Source organism: Alligator sinensis, unplaced genomic scaffold, assembly GCF_000455745.1.
Source record: "Alligator sinensis unplaced genomic scaffold, ASM45574v1 scaffold71_1, whole genome shotgun sequence".
Classification (NCBI taxonomy): domain Eukaryota; kingdom Metazoa; phylum Chordata; order Crocodylia; family Alligatoridae; genus Alligator; species Alligator sinensis.
Window position 1 is genome coordinate 6,875,088 of NW_005841834.1, and position 20,210 is coordinate 6,895,297.

The window sequence follows — 20,210 nt, forward strand, 5'->3', positions numbered from 1 at the left end:
ATTTCATAATGGTTACAGTAAAGCTTATTTTTATGCAGAAACAGACCCATTAGGCAGAAACTAATCATCTCCTCTCCCTCAAATGAAATTGCATTGTCTAGATGAAAAAATGGAAGTTATTTCCAGACAGAAACAGTTAAGTACAGAATTAACTGGGTCACCCGTCATTTTTCAACATAAGTGTCTAAAAAGCAGGTTGAGAAAATATTGTTGCATAACTGTTATAAGAGACCAGTACCAAAAAAAGCCATAGTTTGTAGATAATTGTAAAGTGTGAAGGTTTTGAGCTTTACAGCCATAGGAAAAACACTATAATTTTCTGGAAAACAATAGACCATATTGTTGATTAATTTGTATTCCTGGTATGCAGCGTAACACAGCCAACTTTTGTATTAGACATCTTGCTTGTTTTGGCAGCACTAAATTGTTTGGTTTAGGGTGTGTCCTAACTCCATATGTATTCTGTGGTAATAGATGAATGTAATGAGCTGGTTGCAGGGTGTTTGGTTTATTTATAGGAGGGTGTGGATAACGGAGGAGTGTGCTTCGTAAATTATAATCACAGGGTTGGTAGGGACCCTCCAGCCTGTATTTTCTCCCATACCTTTAATTTCCTCTGACGGCAGTAGACAGTTTGAATTTTAAGGCTGTTGTGCAATAAATATTTTAGCTTAATTTTCATACGCAATTCGCAGGCATTTTTCTTGCATACTGGCTTTGTTCATTTGCATATGAATTCCATGTTACTAGTTATCAACTTCTTGCCTGTGCTTTTCTTGCATATGTATTTTCAAGAGCAGAATAACAGAGCCACCTTGCAAAGGAACTCCTTGAAATCTTCAAGGGCTAGAAGCTGCCATATAGGCCAGGGAAAGACATTACACACAAACTGGTTTAAGTGATCAGAAACTAGTTTAAACCTGTAACAGAACATAATTTCAATGCATATAAACTAGTTTCAAAAAGGCTGAACCTAGTTGAAGATAAATCTGGTTGAATGTAGTATCAGGCCATTTGGGCCAAACTGGTTTATGCAATGTCTATTCCAGACCCCTTCCTGGTTTAAGTTAAACCAGAGTCCCCCAGCATCCCTGATGCTTTGCAGCCCTGGGCTGGGTTGGGTTGGGCTGTCTGCTCCAGAGAACAAGGCTGGCCCCACTCCTGCTCCCTAGCCAGAGCTCCACAGGGTCTGCCTGGCTTCCCCCTGCACCACCCACCCTCACCACTTGCTGCTCAAGCAGGGATGCCCCACCCCTTCCATCTCCCACAACACAAACCCAAGCCCCATGGACCCTAGCCAGCATGTGGCATGCTAGCTAATGCTGAGAGTGTGTGTGTGTGTGTGTGTGTCTTCAATTTTACTGGGACGGGACAAAGGCAAACAGGACAGTGTCTGCTTAGGGCTTTTTGGAGCTCATCAGCAGGTCAACTGGTAACGTCTTTCCATTCCTTCTTTGGATAAAGCTGTTTAAAAAGAGCTTGAACTAATGAGAGAGGCTTTTGTTTTCTTGATGGACTGCTAAACGCTGTGTTACCAGTTCCCTGCTGGCTCCTTCTCTTGTCAGGCTTGCTGCAGGCAATATGAAGAAGCTGGGAGAGGGAGATTTGAAAATCTCAGTATCATCAACAGATGCATACACTGCACACACCCCTTTGCCTCACAGTGCTAGGTGGGGGCTGGGACTGGCAACACTCCTGCCCCTTGAGCAGCAAGCGAGGAAAAGCCTGGAATTGTGCAGGCAAGGTCGGGGTTTAAACTCCTCCTTAATCAGTGTGTCCTGCTAGGATGTGGCCACATCCCCACTCATCTTAGTACAGTAGAAGGGAAAGGAGGGCTGCTGTAGCCCGGCCCGGCTTCTAGCCTGAGCCATTGCATGCATGTGCCTGCATTTCTGGGATGTCTGTCCGGTTACAAACTGATTCACCCTAGCCAGGTTAGACTGCAAAGATTGAATCAATTTAGGCTCAGGCTTTTTGAACGTCTGTCCCTACCTATACAGTGTAATTCCATCTTGTTTCTCTTAGAACGTGTTCTTTTCTTAAAGGTGCATGCTGGGAATGAGACGTGCAGTGCAACCTCTGTGTTCCAAGAATGTAGCTCAATGTGTGGTTCTTTTGGCTGGAGCTGTGATCTAGGAGTTGGAAACTTGGGTTCTAATTCAGGCTTTGACTGATTTTTATGAGACCTGGGAAAATTAGTAGCTGGTGTGCTTAAAATGCCCCATTTTCCAGGAGATGAAGTGTGTAATGTAAGCCAGTATTAAATCATATTTTCATGCAGGTTCCAATAAGGATCTAAAGAAAAAGAGTATCTGCATTCCTAAAGGCTAAGTGCAGACAGTCAAAAAGCTCAAGGCTGAATTGATTCAGTCTCTGCAGGTTAGTCTAAACTGCAGATTAAGCTGAGAAACAACTAGACAGACATTAACTTTTGATTCGGGGAATTCAGCCACCTACCTGCAGTGGCTCAGACCAGAAGCCCAGGGGCTCTAGAGCACAGAGCTGGCATGGACTGTATGTTCTCTTCTTCCTGCTGCTCCCAAGGTCTCTGGGGTTTGCAGTCCAGATTTTCAGTAGCAGGACTCTGCAGGGTTGCTCATTACTTCCTCTTCATGCTTCCAGGTGCTTCTGGGATTTATAGTCTGTAGTCACAGCCAGCAGTACATTTTTAGCAGTGCAGGGCAGCTCTGTACTTGAGGGAAGGGAAGTTTAACCGCACCTCCCTGGCCCCAGATCCGAGCTCGGGTTTGCCTAAAAGGGCAGTCCCCGTCTTCCCCCCACTTCTCCCCCCCCAAAACCCTTTTCTGCCGGAGCAGACAGCACAGCCCAGCCCAGCCCAGGGCTACAAAGCATGCTGGGATGCTGGGGGACTGTGATTTAACTTAAACCAGGAAGGGGCCTGGGACAAGTTTCATAAATTGGTTGGGCCCAAATCAGTTAAGTCTGATACTACATTCAACCAGGTTTATCTTAAACCAGTTTCAGCCATTTTGAAACTGGTTTTTGTGCACCGAACTTGTGTTCTGTTACCGGTGTAAACCAGTTTCTGATTACTTAGACTGTCCCTAGCCAAAAAGTTTGAGGGACAGGCAGGCAGCAATTTATGGCTTCTGGCTTGTAATCTGGTTTGTACAAGCAAAGAGATAATCGTGCTTTTGAAAGAACATAACCTTCCACTATGAGAATTCTACAAAAAAATAGAAATAACTGATATACATGTTTGAGTTATTAATGTAGTTATCTTTGGCATGTGGGACTAAGTGTAGGTTAAACTGTGCTGTTAACAAACTTTAAATAGAACTTGCATTTAAATGGTAAACTTCTTTGATCAGGAAATGGCTGTATATTATTAAGTACTGAATAAGTCTTCATAAATAACTGCCACATTTAGCAATTAAATATTAATTTAATTATTGGTGTACAAAGAGGATTGTACCTGGTCTCTCTAATATAGTGCTCTGCTGTTTGTTCACATCTATTGAGACTAAAGTAGTGATTTTTAAGGTAAAGTCCTCATTTATTCTTTAACTGCATTTGTTAGGCTTATAATAAATCTGGCAGTTTAAAAAGTCATGTTTGGAAGATAGCCTTCTCTGATAAGAGATAAAATTAACATTATCTTCTTTTACATTAACTCTGGATGATTAACTGGATACAGCATGGTTGGGGTTCAGAACTGGAAGCTCTGAGACGGTGGTTCTCAACCTTTTAAGACTCAAGGCACCCCTCCATGTTTTTTTGGAATTTAGTAACACCCCATTTAAAGACAAATGTATTTTTTACAGTACTTGCCTTATCGCACTTCATGACACCCTTAAAAAGATCTCCCAGGGGGGAAGAGGGCACCCCTGAGAGCATAGTATGGGGTGCACAGTGCTCAGGTGGCAGTCTGTACCTGAAGGGATAAGTATGGCCCTCACTGCTGCTGGTGCTCCTCCAGGGACTTGAATGCCACTTGAATGACACTGTTCCCTGTGGCTCCTCCCACCAGCTCCAGGAGCATAGGAGAACCAGAGGAAGGAGCCAGACTGAAAAAACACAACCCTGTGTCTCCCTACCCATAGCAGTGTGGTGCCTGGAGCACAGGAGCAGTCAGTGCAGGGGCTGTGCCTTTCAGCACAGCTCATTCCTTGGTCCTCTCATGCTCCTGGAGCTGGTAGACGGGGCCGGGGGAGTGCTGTCGGGTCATGGGGGCAGGCACTTCTTCAGGGGCTGCATTGCCGCCTCCTGCAGGGGCTGCACTGCGGCACCCCTCACAGGCTCTCACAACACCCTGATTAAGAATCACTGCTCTAAGCTATTTGCAGTGTTCCTTGATAGCATTTGAGGAGAATGAGAAGGGTTAGAGGAATCTCTAAAAACTTGTGTAACTGATTTGTGCTGGGCTTTTTCTGCTCTCTGCTTGCCTCCCTTGTGAGATTTATTTTTTCTCGTGTTTTTGTTTTTAGTTTTTTGTGTTTTTCTCCTTCCTTGGAAGATTAATGTCTTTCTAAACTGTCACAATTACTATCTCTTCACAATTAGGTTAAAAAGTCTCTGCATTCTTACTTACAGAAGTGGTGGTAGAGGATGTGAAGGAGGATGTGCTGTCACAATGAAAGCAGAAGCTATTGTTTTGTTACTGATAACAAGAAAGAATGAATTGAAACCTCTTTCCAGCTCTGTCCTTTCACAACCTCCCAACATCTGGTAGAAACTAGATTGCTCGCAATGGCTATAATTACTAACATATACTACCCAAGAGTTTACTCATGTAATTTTCTGGGTATTTTTGATTTACATTTAACAATCAGAGAAATGAGCCTTCAATTTAAAAGAATTTTCACGACAATATGGTTGAAAGAGTTTTGGGAGAAACAATCCCCCTTCAGTTTTAAGCACTGATGGGCTGTTGCAGGGCAAAATACCTATCTGGGGTCCTTTGTTGGCATTAAGCCTGGACTTAATTTTTTTGTAATGCTGCATTTCTGAAAAACCCTATAAAAGTGCTGCTCCACTACTGTGTTCCACAGTGACACCCAGTGGGATGGTTAGTTTCATTAAATGGTGTCATTTCTATGCCACTTATTTAGTCATTCCTGGTTTCTTTTGTGGGGTAAGTGGAATAAATTCCTAACTATTTAATTGAGTTAATAATACATCAAACTCTTTAAAGGTGAAATACATTCCACTGGGAACTCTCTTCTAGGATTAATACAACTAAAGTTTCCTTCCACTACTTCCCAGTTCAGTTTGCCCTTTTCCTGCTGTTTTCTAAATAGTATGAACTAGAAGTTCTTTGTTCTGATTCTCATAGCTTAGTTCCAAAGGTTTATAAGAACTATACAGGAGTTATAACTTAAAAGGAATATAATGCAAAGATTGGAATGTATTGCTTCAAAGGATATGGTTAGTTCACACTGTGTAATTTAAAACATTCTACAGTTTTCTTAATAAATTCTGCATTGAGTTTATAATGCGAATAGAAGAAATCTCTGTTACAGGAGTCAAACTTAGAGGAAGACTATTGGAGATGACATTTTAGCCATCACCTCTAAACAAGCTGAACTGTCCCTTTATTTTGTAGAAACTTTTATTTCCAGTTCTCCTGTGTTAGAAATCCTTTAACACCTGAGCAAGGAGGAAGATGGACTCAACTGGGAAGCTTTAATGCTGCTTTCACTGTTAATGTTAATCTCCTATAATTGAGTCTATCAGACTTCAAGAATTGATCTAGAGTTTGTTATAATTCTATTCTTAGTGACTTTGGCTTGGTATCTTTTTGTGCTAGAAAAATTTAGAGTTTGCAAGTATGAGCTTTGTTTTCTGAAATCAGTGGTTCGTTTCAGTGGTGTTTGAGAGAGAGAGGCTAGAAGGAAGAAATTTAACATTGGGGAATGGTAAATAAACATCCTGGTAGACTGTAGGTTTCCAGAAAAGATTTATGATGATTAAAAAACAAAACAGCACTTACATAAATAACTCATTCCAAGAGCACGTTGGTAATGCTGTTGAGAAACAAATTTAGTGGTTTGTAAGTGAAGTAAAATAAAAACTAGCTGTTCAGATCCGATTAATCCCTTTCTCCCTCTCTCTGCAAGTTAAATATAGTATTTTCTTGATAAGTGATGCATTATTTTCTTTGAATAGAGAAAGATAAACTGTTGGTGTTATTGGTGGAAAGTTATAATGTTAATGGTACCTTGAGTAGGCCTGATGGCAAATAATTCAAGGGAACTTCTCTGGAATTGCACTAGTGGGACTGAAAGCAGAATCTGGCTGTGTTTGTGCTTGTGGAACCATACTTTAGTCTTTCAGAAATAATCTGAGTTTAAAGAACATGGGGTGATCCCCTCCTCTTCATATTCGTACTTGTTTTTCATATGGGTCATTCTGAGTTTCCACTTCTGTCCATGATATTTATTAATGTTCAGGATACCCTCTCTAATCATTCTGTAGTCTGGTTTGTTTGGACAAAAGAATTTCTCTGAAGGTATCATTTACCCAATTCTTATTCTTGGGCTTTGTACCTAAAGCATGAGAGGGATGGATTCCCCTAACTTTACATATTCCTTTTTATATTGAGGCAGTAGTTGAGTTTCATGCCATTGAAATTTTTCCAGCTCTCCCCCAAGTACCAGAGTTTTGAACTGATAACCCCTTGTATTCTCTCCTTAGTTCTTAATACAGCTAAGGGATACATTAGATGAGTTTCTTCTTTCTTGCATTACTCCTAGCACTTTAGACTCCTTTGCAAGATTCTCTTACAGGGAGGAAATATGTTACTGGTTCCACAAGTCTCTTTAGTTGTGAATATGCTTGCAGTTGATATTGGTTACATTAGCCAATCTGGTATAGCAGCATGCTTCAGTAGTCTATGGAGACAATTCGTAGATGAATCTTCAGCATGACTTGTTTTATGTGATACTCTGAGTCATGCTGGAATTTATGAAAGGTGGAAACCATTTCCAGATGCACCTGTCTCTTCTTTGAGTGTTTGCTGACTGGAATTGGAATCTTTTGGCCAGTATAGTCTATTGACTTGTGCCTGTGCCTGAAGTATTGTCATGCCTCCTTCCAAGGGACAAGGCTAGCCAGGAGGGCCTGTCGTGACTGAGAAAGGGAACTGCAAGTGGTGTCCTTCACTTTTGCATACATTTTTTATCTAGTTTACAAAACTGGGGAGATAGTTAGCTTTTAGGAGATCTTATAATATAATGATGATGTTGTTTTTAGGGAGGTAGGTTACATTTTTGCCCTTTTTTTCTGTTATCTGGTACCTGATCTTTATGACTGAACAAACATCTTAGGGTCTCAGTCTTAAGTCAGATCACCCTCCCTGTAGTATATCTACAGGGGATCATCCTTATAAGATCAACTTCTTCATTCATTCTTTGCTAAAAATCCGAACTCTGAGCAACATTAGGCCTCTAAGTGATATCATCATCTCACTGTGGTTTCACTTGACAAAGGCATAGTTCTGTCTGTGACATCATATTCATGACTACAACATTTTTAAGTATCTCTTGAGGAAAAGCAACTAATAAAACGTCAGGGATTCCAATATAGGTCAAGCATGAAAAATTAGTAAAAATCATTTGAGAATTTCTGTGCTTTTTTTTACCAGTTAGATTAGCAATGACAGCTAAAGAATGTCCATTAGAAAAGAGTATAGCTGTTTGTGGCCACTGTAGCTCTGATGTCAAAGAAAGAAGACAGGAGATACCAAGTTCTTTGTTCAAGTTTTTAGTGTTTTTATGCTTGCCCCATATTTGGGTCACTTCCAATTACATGGAATAACAAAGCTCCAAGTCCATCCTAAAGGGGAAGGAACCTAAACATTTAGATATCTTTGAAAAGAAGAGCCAGACTATTGTAAACTACTAAACCAAACTGTCAGACCAACTATCAGACTTCTGTCCATAGTTGCCATGAAGGCTGTGTGGTCAGGGTGTCATAGGAATTGAAAGAGGAATTAAAATCTGATTGCTGAGGAGAAATTATTTGTATGAACCTCATTTTAGGCAACCAAAAGATGCAGCAAAGTCAGTGCAACTGCTGTGACAATGAGGCAACTATCCTTCTTCTAATCACTGAGAACTTCCAGAAGTATAGAAGACAGTTGAAGATCTTCTCTGTGAGAATTCTGATCTATTTAGCTGCAAAAATCAATGAATACCTGCACTTAAAAGATTCTTGCATCACACTTCCTCTGTGTACAGGCAACCCCCACTTAGCGCTCTTAATTGATTGCTGAAAAACCAAGCGTTAAGCGAAACAAGTGTTAAGTGAAACCGAAATTGTTTTTAATGACCCAAGATGGTGACCGCGAGCATTATAATGAAACTCACTGAGCACTAAGTGAAATCAGGTATCAATTTAAAATGAGCGTTATAGTGAAAAAGCGCTAAGCAAAACAGCGTTAAGTGGGGGTTGCCTGTATTTCACATGCTGTCCTGGGTCCCCTGCACAGTCTGGGAAGGAAGTGAGGTTAGACCCTGGGAAATGGGTGCAAGGCTCAACTGGAGCCCCACAGGCTAATGGGGAACACCAAGGAGCAAATGCAGGAAGGAAGGATCTCCCACCGCTATCCCCAGCTGACCTGGGAGCTTAGGATGCACCAGGGCTGCTTCTGCCCCACTCCTGCTGATGGCTGTGGGGAGCAGCTGCTGGGTAGGGGCTCAGCTGGGGACAGTGGCAGCAAGGGCATATTCCCCCTACCTACACCTAATCCCTGGCCACTCCACCAGGTGTCCCATGTTGGCCTGGGACAGGAACAGGAAGGGTGCCCTGCGCAGCTGCTTGCCATAACCTCTGTCTGGATCAGGAAAGGAGTGGCCCTGGGGCTCCTTCTACTCTTGGGTCAGCCAGGGACAGTGGTAGCAGCAGACAAGTCCCCTCTCCCTGTACCCAGAGGCATAATTAATAGGCCTGTGCAAATATGGAAGTATTTGATTCAGATTCGGATTTGACCAATTTGGAGGACAGTGATTCGATTCAGAGAGTGGGATCACTGTCCTGAATCAATCTGGCTGATTCGGAAGATTTGGCGCTGATTCAGAGAGATTCGGTAATTCAGATTAGCTGGGGAGACGCAGGCACAGCTGGGCGGCTATAGATTCTCCTGTGGTTCCTCCGGCTGTGCCTGCCTCTACCCAGGCAGGGAGAGCTGTGGGAGAAGCCCCCCATGCCTGCCCTGCCCAGCCCCAGCCCCCACCTGGCCCCAGCCTCCTGGCACAAAAAAAAAAAGGCTCACACTCACCAGCTGCAGCAGTGGTGAATGGGGCTTCTGGGTGCTCATGGCCGAGCTCCACCCTCTCCGCCACCCGTGCAGCAGCTGCCCCATGGCATGGGTGCAGCATGGCTCAGCAGGATGCTGTGTGCTGTCAGGGAGCTGAGGCCACTATGGCTGAGTGGTGCTGGGCTCCGGCTGACACGTGGAGCCACCCAGCTCCCAGGCAAATCCAGCCGGGGGCTGGGTAATCAAGCCAGGAGCTGGGGAATTGAACTGGTTCAATTCGCCAGCCCTTGGTTGGATTCCTCAGCCCCCGGCTGGATTTGCCTGGGAGCTGGGTGTCTCCACGTGTCAGCTGGAGCCCAGCAGTGCACAGCCCCAGCTCCCAGACAGCACACAGCGCCCTTCCAAGCCGTGCTGCACCCATGCCATGGGGCAGCTCCTGTGTGGGTGCCAGGCAGGGGGAGGGGGCAATCCCTGCTACCCCCCACTGCCCCACGCTGAGCAGGGGGGCTCTGCCACAAGCCCCCATAAGCCCCAATCACTACTTCTGCATCCAGTGAATGCGGAGCTATTTTTTGTCTTTAAGTGCTGGGAACCCGGGGCCAGGTGAGGGATAGGGCTGGAAAGAGCAGCCATGGGGGCTTCTCCTGTGGCTCCCTGGGCTGTGCCTGCTTTTGACCTGGCAGGGGGAGCCACAGGGGCTCTGCCCTGCTGCCGCTTACCTAGCCGGTGCAGGGGGGGCACACGATGCAGGCATTGCTCACTCCAGGTGGCAGCAGGGCATAGCCTCCACTCCCAGCACTGCCGTGCCCGCATCAGCACTGGGAGCGGGGGCTCTGCCCTGCTGCTGCTTGCCCCCTTCTACCTGGAGCAAGCCATGCCTGCATCCCCTCCTCCCCCGCGCCCCAGCTGGGCAAGCGGCAGCAGGGCAGAACCCGTGCTCCTGGTGCTGCTGCACCTGCATCCCCCGCCCCTCCCGCTCCCCTCTCCAAGTAACACCCTTCTCACCCTGGCTGGGCAGCTTGCCCCAGCCCTAATCCTTCCCTCCCCACTTCCCCAGCCCCAACAGGCTTACCAGCTGGAGGCAACTCTCAGCTGCCTGTTCAGTCTATGCCCAAATCTTCTCCAAATCAGATCAGCTACTGAAGCTTTACATAGCCCTAGTAATTAACATAGTTTCCTCCATTGGCAAACCCTGCTGGGGTGGTGGTGTGGGACTGGGAAGGAAAGTGCAGCTGAGCACTGGAGTTGATGGGGTGATGAGAGAGGGAGTCAAGGGGGAGAGGAGAAAGTCTTACTTGCTTCAGGGACTTAAAAGTCTCTGGCTACTCCTGTCACAGTGTCCTGTCCTTTCATGGGGAGAGCATTGGGAGCCGAGAGGGTTGTATGTAACCCCTCTGGTGCCAGTAGCACCTGGCATACACACCCCTTTTCAAAATCTTAGCTAATGCCAATACTAATAACACCAGTTTGATTTAAATAGTTTTGGTACACAGACCCAATGAAACTCTGGCTGACATCCAGCCTCCATTGATTGTGCCTCTAAGTCTGCTTACAGTTTCACAGTGTAGTAGAAAGATCTTCATCCAGATATAGTTTTGCTTTACTTCATGACCTGGATATTGCTTCATTAATTAAAATGGAGGAATTTTGCTCCAGAAACGTCCAGGAGATTTTGATTCAGAGTAGAAAAATCTTCACAGCCGCTGACTAAAAGGGCTAAGAAGAAAACGTTCACTATTTGGGAGGACCATCATCATCATCATCCCATGTAAAATATGATGTTCCTATGCTGTTAGATATTTCCCCTTTATTAAGAGGGTCAGGATTTCAATTATCTCTATGAGTACAGCTAGCAGCAATATCAGTTCACCCTCTCCTATGCAAGGTCACCCTGTATGCTGACAACTAGCAGATTTCTCAAGGGTTTTATACTTGTATTTTCCCCATTACAGGTGTCTTTTTCCTCCTAGGAGCCTAATGACATTTTAGCTGGTTTGATGGAGTCCTCCTTTGAACCATAAGCATCATATACTTCATACCACCTCTGTATGAAAACAGACTTTTTAGTGACAATTATAGAAACTCGCATATAGAGAAATTACAGGTACTCATGGCAGGCTGTCCATTCATTGTTTTCAACTATGACAAAGTCTAACTTAGACTGTATCAGTAATGTCTACCTAAGGTGGTCCCAGACATGAACCAGACTATTCAGTTACCCATTTTCTTTTCCTAAGCCTCAGGAGAATGAAAGTGAAATGGAACTCCACACTGGCTATGCCAAGAACCTTTCTTTTTTGGAGCTACAGTACTCCACATATATCCATTAGTGTAGTAGGGGGCCAACCTTTTTAGCAGGCATGCTACAACTTTGCCCTACAGCCTTTCCAAATGCCCCTCTGATCCCTTTTCCTTGCCCTATTGGCTGTTCTGCTCCCTGTCTGATCTGTTGCTTTGCTTTTTGTTACCTGCCCTGTGCTTGCTGACCAGTCTGTTTCTATTTTCTGTGCTACCTGCCACATGCCCAGTCTGCTGTGTGCCACACACACAGGCTGCCTGTGGCACACATGCGTAGATTGACCACCCCTGCATTAGTGTGCAATTTACTTAACTACATAGTGCAAGACCAGTTCCTTATAGTACACTCTGGTTGTCTGCACATTTGCTAAGAGCATAAACCAGGCAAGTTCATACTTCTTTGTAACTTACTGTACTTCCTTTAACTGTTCCAGAAACAGTGAAGGGTACTACCTGTCAAAGGGTTGTATAAGAAACCTTGAAAATGAGAGGAGCTGGTCAGTCATGGGACTGCTAATATTACAGTACTGACACAGCACCAGGTTCTTAATGAGCATTGATAAATTGTTTACATTACGTTTGGATAAATGCAGTGCATTATGTTTGGAAAGTGCCTAGTCTTTGCTCACTCCTAAGAGTTTGCAGTTGAATGGAGTAAATATTCAGGGTCTAGATTATCGGATGCTTTGAATTGAAGACATGGGTCCACTGATCTCAGATTGTATTGAACTATAGCTAGAAGAAAACCTCCTAGTCAGGTTACAGCTTACTCCACAAGGATATATGCAGCTTCTTCCTGAAGTATTCCTATTTCTGACATTTGTAGAAAAGCTACCTGCGTTCATAGAGGCAGAGCTATATTACAATCAGTATTTAAATAGATTGAAGGATGCATCTCTAGGATCAAGTTACTGTGTAAAAGTCACCAAAGATGGAGTACAGATAGAAGAGCACTTGTAGAAGAAAACAATGGTAACTTGATGGTAGTTCTGTGCCTAGATTCTGCCTGCCACCTACGTTCTGAATTGGCAAAGGAATTGAGAATCTGCTCTGCCCACTTATGCCTTTGGGAATGGGTGTGAAAGCACTGAGGCCCCCTCTACGCATTACACTTAAGGCATGATTAACCAGGTAATCGCACCTTAAGTTGTGACCCAGCTACACGCCAGCATTCAATGGCATGATCAAATAAGCGATACGCTACGAAGTAATTCCACAAAAAATGGTTAATAAATTTGTAGTTTGTTCTAAGCAAGCTGTTAACTGAACATGTAGGCAAGTGCTCCTCTGTGGCTGGGAGCCCCATCAGCTGATGGCCCAAGCAGCTGACAGGGCTCACAATGATGGCGGTATTGTCAACTGAGCCTTGTTAGCTGTGGGGCTCACACTGGGGGCAGCATAGTTGGTCATGTGGCTTGCAGTAGGGCAGCTTTCTCCTCACTGGAAGTCCTGCAACTCCCACTGTGAACCCTGCAGCTGATGTCAGCTGTGGGGCTCACAGTGGGGGCAGTGTCAGGAACTCTGAGAGCCCTGCTGAGCTCTGTCAGCCCTGGGGTTCACAGCTGCGGGATGTGGTGCAGGGGGAGTCCGGGACTGTAATCCCAGGCTCCACCTGCACTGGCAATAAAGAATGATGGAACCTGCATGATCCCATAATTGCGCATCCTGTCTTATGTGCCTTGTAGCATGGCAGGAGGCATGATTGTATGGATTGCATGTTAGAACCCATTGCACCTTTACCTGCATGTGTAGAGGGGCCCTTAGTGTGCAGGCACCGTACAGTGGCCACTGCTAGCCAAAAATTCCAGGTGCTGGTGCAAAAGATGCATGCATCCCCAAGAGAGGAATACACAGCGACAGTACATCTCAAGAGCAACAGTTACTGAGCAACCTTTTTTCCAAGCAATATAGTATGTTTGTCTGACAAGCACAGTGATTCAGCAGGATAACCTGCTCCATTGCCACTAAAAGGGAATATCTGGATTGAAGATAAGAAATCCTGAGTTTATTTTTATGGAAGTAGCCTGACTTACTTGGTTTAATTAGATGAGTTTATGATATTTCAGGGTCTTTTTTTTTTTTGGCGAGTGACCCATATCTCTGCCCAGGTGTTAAAAAGAAAACTGCTGATCTGTTTTTATATTACTATGACTGGTATCGTATTTTGTCTTCATGGTCTTGTGCTGAACAGCTAGTTTTTAATTTCCTAGTGGAAATGGATTGTATGTCCCTTCCCTTTTAGATATCCTTCACCCTGATTTATTTTAGAGTTGAAACAAATATTCACTTAGTGGTGGGACTTGCTTCATACTAAGAGGGAAATCGTTGTAATTTGAGGATCTTCCTGTCTTAAACTAGTTCACAAGAGAGTTTTTTCAATAGGTTATTTAAAATTTCTAATTAGTTGCATAAACAAGCTTTTGGGGCCAGTTTGCTACTAGGTGTTATCCACATCTTGAGTCCCAGAGTAATACAGAAAATATATCTTTTTCTTGTTAGCAGTCTAAGTGATATATTGCTGGCCAAACCTATATGATTGTACACTTTCTTTTTGAGGTGTGAAGTGCTTCAGGAAGTCTTCAAAGTTAAATTAACCCACTTCAGAAATGTGCATGTTTGTTTGAATTAGAAACTCAAGTACTCCTTGAAGTACTTTATTCCTGAAAAAAACAGTATACAATCACATAAGCAAAAAGAAAAGAAAAGCAAAAAAAATTTTTTAAAAATTGGACAAGGAAGTGGATAACCAGCAGGTTGACCATATTATCTTTGAGGTTTGGTCAGCAATATGTAACTTCATCTCAAACTATAGACCTGCAGCCTTAGAAAAAAGAAACCACTTACCTATAGTTCAGCTTCTCCGAAGATATTAGCTGACTAGATTTCAGCTTGTTAAGAAGACATTTGGTCAGCCTGTTGGGCAAAAAAAATAAAACATTTCTGCTGTGAATCATACTTAGAGGTTGGGGAATTCCTTGCCCAGTTCATCAAAGTACTGAAGCTGGTAAGGAGCTCAAAGGCTGGTTTCCCTGTAAAACCCAGCTGATTCTCACCAAGTCAAAAATCTTTAAGAACTAGTGAGGGGGAACACTAGCTATCTTGTGCTAGAAACACACCACACCTATAAATAATCAAAAGAGATCTTTGGAAATGTTAAACTATACACAGTTAATTTTATTTTTTTTCTATAAATATTTTATGAGAACAAGATCAGCACCATGTGTTTTAAGTCTTGCAAAGTATTTTAGATCTCATTCAGGACAGTCTTTTAGATGTTGTAGATTTTTTTATTTACAAGAAACTTAGGGACACTTTAATTCATTGTTGGAGAATTACTTAAAGATCTTGCATAATCCTTGTTGTATTCTTTGAGTGAATGCTTTCTTATTGAGAGAAATAATTGTTTTTCAAAGTGATCTTTTTGAGAAATTGTATACTGCATAATCTTATATATAATGCTAGACGAATACAGTATTTAAAAATGCTGCAAAGATTTATTTCCTGTATAAACAATTGACGGGGGGCTACTTTAATGTTCGTAGTTTAGTTGTACTATTTATCTTACCTTGAAGCATACAAACTGACATTACTAATTGTCAAATCCGTCCATATGGGATGAATGCTGGCTCATTTGCAGTAACAAAATGCCTTTGAGATGTTGGTACAGTGGCATCCTGTAAATCTGGATCCATTTATTGAAAACAAAAAAGTTAGAAATTCCTTATAGCTAGTTTTTTTTTTATAGGAAATGAGCTTAGCAATTGGCTGTAACAGAGTTAAGCTGCTTTTTCTTTTCTCAAGAAGTAGCAAGACAAAATAACTCAATTCTCAAGGCTCTGTAAGAAGCTGCTATACAGCAGGTTTAGTCTCTTGTCTCAGTCTTGGGTACTGAGATGAAATTCATCTATACACAGGGCCCTGATGAGGCTTGTAGCTTCATTAAGTCCATCAAAATGTGATTTCAGTTGTGTATAACTTGAAGCGGGCATTTCTTATGGATAAGACATCTCCATAACATCTCTAGTTTCCATATGTAACAAGATATACTTTGAAAACTGGAATCTTTGCACAGCATGATCGGTGAACAAGAAGATACCTTGGGGGGGGAAGGGTTGGGTTTTTTACAATGTTTTCTTTCAGATTATTTTGTAAAATTTATCTATGGCATGATCCTACAAAATTGACGGTGACTATATCCAGGTGGCGAACTGAGACTGTCTTCATTATCCATAATGTATTCCTTATCATCTTCTCATCTGTCTCTTATCTGATTTTCCACCTATTGCATATTGCACTTATCTGAGTATTCTGGGACAGGAAATAAGTACCTTACATGTTTGTACAGTTCCTAGCACAATGCAGTTCTGATCATTGTTTGGAGCTTTTGTGTCCTATTGTAACAATTGTCAGTTGATATTGTCTTAGCAAATAATTTGCCCTATGAGGTAGATTTAATTACTCTTTAAAATTGAATGTGCATTTATTGGAGATATCCAATTCTGGCTGATGTTATAATTCAGTTATATTGTTCATGCAGTTGTGAAAGCTTGAGGCTTTCATCTTTTAACTAAAGCTATGTGTGTTGTCTTTTTATGACAACTGTGTTTAATTTCTGACACGTTATCGTTTGACATTGTTCGTTCCTCTTCTGCTTTAACCTTGCACAATTAAACACAAAATTTACTTGTCTTGTCTTACCATCATGCTGCTGATTAAAAACAAAACAAAACAAAAAAAAACATTATAGTGGTTTAATTGGCCATCGGAAAACTTTCTGTAAGTAAACAGCTGAATACAATTTTGTAAGGGCACAAATACATTATTTTAGTTTGTGTAGCATCTTTCAGGCAAATTATATCACAGCACTTTGCAAATCTAAGATGCAGCTCTTTGTGGTAAAAATAAAGTTGCTGGGGGGATAGAGAATGGGGACTAAGTCACTAAGTGGTATAGGAGAAATGAGTTCCTTTTACTGAAACACATTATTTGTTTCTTTTTTCAGTTGCTGATATGTGTTCAAGATGAGTGGGATGGGAGAAAATTCCTCTGACCCATCTAGGGCAGAGTCAAGAAAGCGAAAGGAATGTCCTGATCAGCTTGGACCCAGGTTAGACCACTTGTATTTTTCCCAAAGGTCTTCAAAACTTATTAGTGTATACATGCTAAGTATTTTTAGTTAAGTGTTTGTCCTGGTGAATAACACAGCAGTTGCAAATGCCTGTTATGTGCATTGGATCAGAAGCTATGAACAGCAGGCTGTGTTAGGCTAAACCTGCCCCTGCCTGGGCTGCTGTTCCCTGTGATGTGGGGAGAGAGAACCAGGCTGCTTCCGCTTAGTGAATCTTCTATAAAATGTAGCTAATTAGGGTCTAGTTCCCTAAACATTCTCCCTTTAAGCACTTTTTTAACAGCTTTTCCTTAAATATGTTCTGTTCTGTAAGACGAAACAAATCACAACTTTTTTTTCCCCTCAACATTTTGTACCAGCATTTCAGTAGAATGGGATCATAGGAAGTAGGGCTAGAAGGCACCTCATGATTTCATCAGTCCAGCTCCATACTCAAGGCAGGATGGTCCCTGACTAAACCATCCTAGCTAAGAGTCCAAGCTTTTCTTGAAAATTTTCAATGATAAAGAGTCCACAGTTTCTCTACGTAGCCTGTTACAATGCCTGACCATCCACATAATCAGAAAGTTCCTCCTACTCACCAACCTAAATTTTCCCTGCTGCAGTTTGAGACAGTTGCTCCTACTTCTGTCCCCTACTGCCACAGCGCAATCTGCCCATCTGGTATTCGAAGACTGTTATCAAATCCCCTCTTAGTCTTCTCTTCTCCAGATTAAATGATCCTAATTCATTCAGCCTTTCTTCGTAAGTCTTGCTTCCCAGGCCTCTAATCATTTTTGTTGCTTTGCACTGAATGAACTCTTTCAAATCTATCCACGTTCTTGAAGTTTGGGCCCAAAACTGGACACAGTACTCCGGATGAGGCATCACTAGCACTGAACAGAGCTGAAGAATCTCTTCCCTTGATTTGCAAGTGACATTCCTATTCATATAACCCAGCGTGCTGTTGGCTTTTTTTTTGCAACAGGAGTCCTACTGCTGGCTCATATTCAGCTTATGGTCTACTGTAACCTTTGTGCTACTGCAGCCTAGCCAGTCATTCCCCATCTGTATTTGTGCATGCATTTGTGTATTTGTACAAGGTACAGGACTTTGAACTTGTCCTTGTTGAATCTCATCTGATTGATTGATTGCAAGCCATTTCTCCAGTTTTTCCAGGTCATTCTGGATTGTAGCCCTAGTTTATAATGTCTACCATTCCACCTAACTTGGTGTTTCCACCTGCAAATTTGCTAAGTACTTGGTGTTTCCACCTGCAAATTTGCTAAGTGTGCACTCAGTCCCGTCGTCCAAATCATTAATTAAGATGTTGAATGATAAGATGTTAGACACACCTCTGGGGAGGTCCACTTGGTGCCTTCTCCCAACTAGATATTGGACCCACTGATGACTGCTTGTATCAGTTACATATCCACCTTACAGTATTCATCTAGTTTGTATTTCCTTAGTTCGTTTATGAGAAGGTCATGTGAGACAGTGTCAAAAACCTAGCTAAACTCATGTTATATCGCATCCATTGCTTTCTCCCTATCCAAAGAGCCTGTCAACTTAACAGAAAGAAATCAGGTTGGTAAAGCATGGCTTGCTCTTGATCAATCCATTCTGGACTCAGGCACCCGAACATCTTGTTCTCATTTAGGTGCTTCACAATAGATTCCTTGAGGACTTGCTCCACGATGTTTCCAGGTATTGATGTCAGGCCAACTGGTCTGTAATTCCCTGGATCCTCTTCCTCCCCGTCTTAAGGATGGGCAGGATATTTGCCTTTTTCCAGTCACCTGGACCCAACCTCCACAGGAGCTCAAAGAGGGTAGCTAATGGCTCTGAAATTACATAATAGAAGTTGGAGAAAATCAGGGTTGGAAGGGACCCCAGGATGCCATCCAGTCCAACTCCCTGCTCAAAGTAGGACCATCACTAACTAGATCATCCCAGCCAAAGCTTTGTGTAGCTAGGTCTTGAAAACCCCCAAGGATGGAGATCCCACCTCTCTGGGTAACCTGTTCCAGTGTTTTACTACCCTCATAGAGAGAAAATTCTTCCTAATATCTAACCTAAACTTCGCTTGCTGCAACTTGAGATCATTGCTCCTTGTTCTGCCATCACTAAGAACAGTCCAGCTCCATCCTCTTTGGAACACCCCTCTCCTCCCCCCTCCCCCCCCTTTCAGATAGTTGAAGGCTGCTATTAAATCCCCTTGCAGTCTTCTCTTCTCTTTAGACTAAATAAGCCCAGTTCCCTCAGCCTCTCCTCAGAAGTCATGACCCCTAGCCCCCTCACCATTTGTGTTGCCCTCTGCTGGACTCTCTCCACTTTTTCCACATCCTTTTTGTAGTGGGGTGGCCCAAAACGGAGCACAGTATTCCAGATGGGGCCTCACCAGTGTTGAATAGAGGGAAATAATTACTTCCATTAACCTACTGGCAACACACCTACCAGTGCAGCCCAGGATGCCGTTAACCTTGGCAATTGGGGCACACTGCTGCCTCATATTCAGCTTGTCCACTGTATCTTAGCCCTATCCTTCAGTGTATCTGCTACTCCCCCCCAGCTTGGTGTCATCAGCAGATTTGCTGAGGGCGCACTCCATGCCATCTTCCAGGTCATTAATGTAGACATTGAACAAAACTAGACCCAGGACTGACCCCTGGGGCAGTCCATTTGATACCAGCTGCCAAGTAGACATCGAGCTGTTGATTACTACTCTCTGAGCCTGATGCTCCAGACAGTTTTCTGTTCACCTTACAGTCCATTCATCCAACCCATACTTCCTTACTTTGCCTGCAAGAATGTGGTGGAAGACTGTATCAAAAGCTTTGCTAAAATCAAGGTATGCCACATCCACTGATCTCCCCACAGCCACAGAGCCAGTCACTTCATCACAGAAGGCAATCAGGTTATTCAGGCATGACTTGCCCCTGGTGAATCTTTGCTGACTGTTCCTAATCACCTTTTTCTTCTCCAAGTGCTTATCATAGAATTGTAGAAGTAGGGTCGGAAGGGACCTTGTAGATCTTCAAGTCCGACCCCCTGCCTGGGCAGGAGGGAAACTGGGTTCAAGTGACCCCAGCCAGGTAGACATCGAGCCGCTTCTTAAAGACCCCCAGGGTAGGAGCCAGCACCACTTCCCTTGGAAGTTGGTTCCAGATCCTAGCCACCCTGACTGTGAAGTAGTTCCTACGGATGTCTAATCTAAACTTACTCTCCAACAACTTGTGGCCGTTATTCCTTGTTATCCCGGGGGGCGCTAGGGGAAAGAAGGTCTCCCCCAAACCCTTCTGGTCCCCCCCTAGTGAGTTTATAGACGGTCACAAGGTCCCCCCTCAGCCTTCTCTTGTGAAGGCTGAACAGGTTCAGGTCCCGTAGTCTCTCATTGTAGGGTCTACCCTGCTGTCCCCGGATCATGCGGGTGGCCCTCCTCTGGACCCTCTCAATGTTGTCCACATCCCTCTTCAAGTGGGGTGCCCAGAACTGGACACAGTACTCCAGCTGTGGCCTGACCAGTGTCGCGTAGAGGGGGAGGATCACCTCCTTGGCCCTACTTGAGATGCACCTGTGGATGCA

The 20,210-nt window shown here is 43.4% G+C and overlaps 1 protein-coding gene across 6 annotated transcripts in view; it reads left to right on the forward strand.

Annotated features, from left to right (window-relative positions):
- Positions 1–20,210, forward strand: part of NCOA2 (nuclear receptor coactivator 2) — a 263,699-nt gene that overhangs the window by 125,670 nt on the left and 117,819 nt on the right. For all 6 annotated transcript variants that reach the window (XM_025200406.1, XM_025200409.1, XM_025200413.1 and 3 more), the window contains one exon: positions 16,521–16,625. In XM_025200406.1, the coding sequence (XP_025056191.1) occupies positions 16,540–16,625 (86 nt within the window). In that variant the 5' untranslated portion in view covers positions 16,521–16,539. The remainder of the gene's footprint in view (positions 1–16,520; positions 16,626–20,210) is intronic.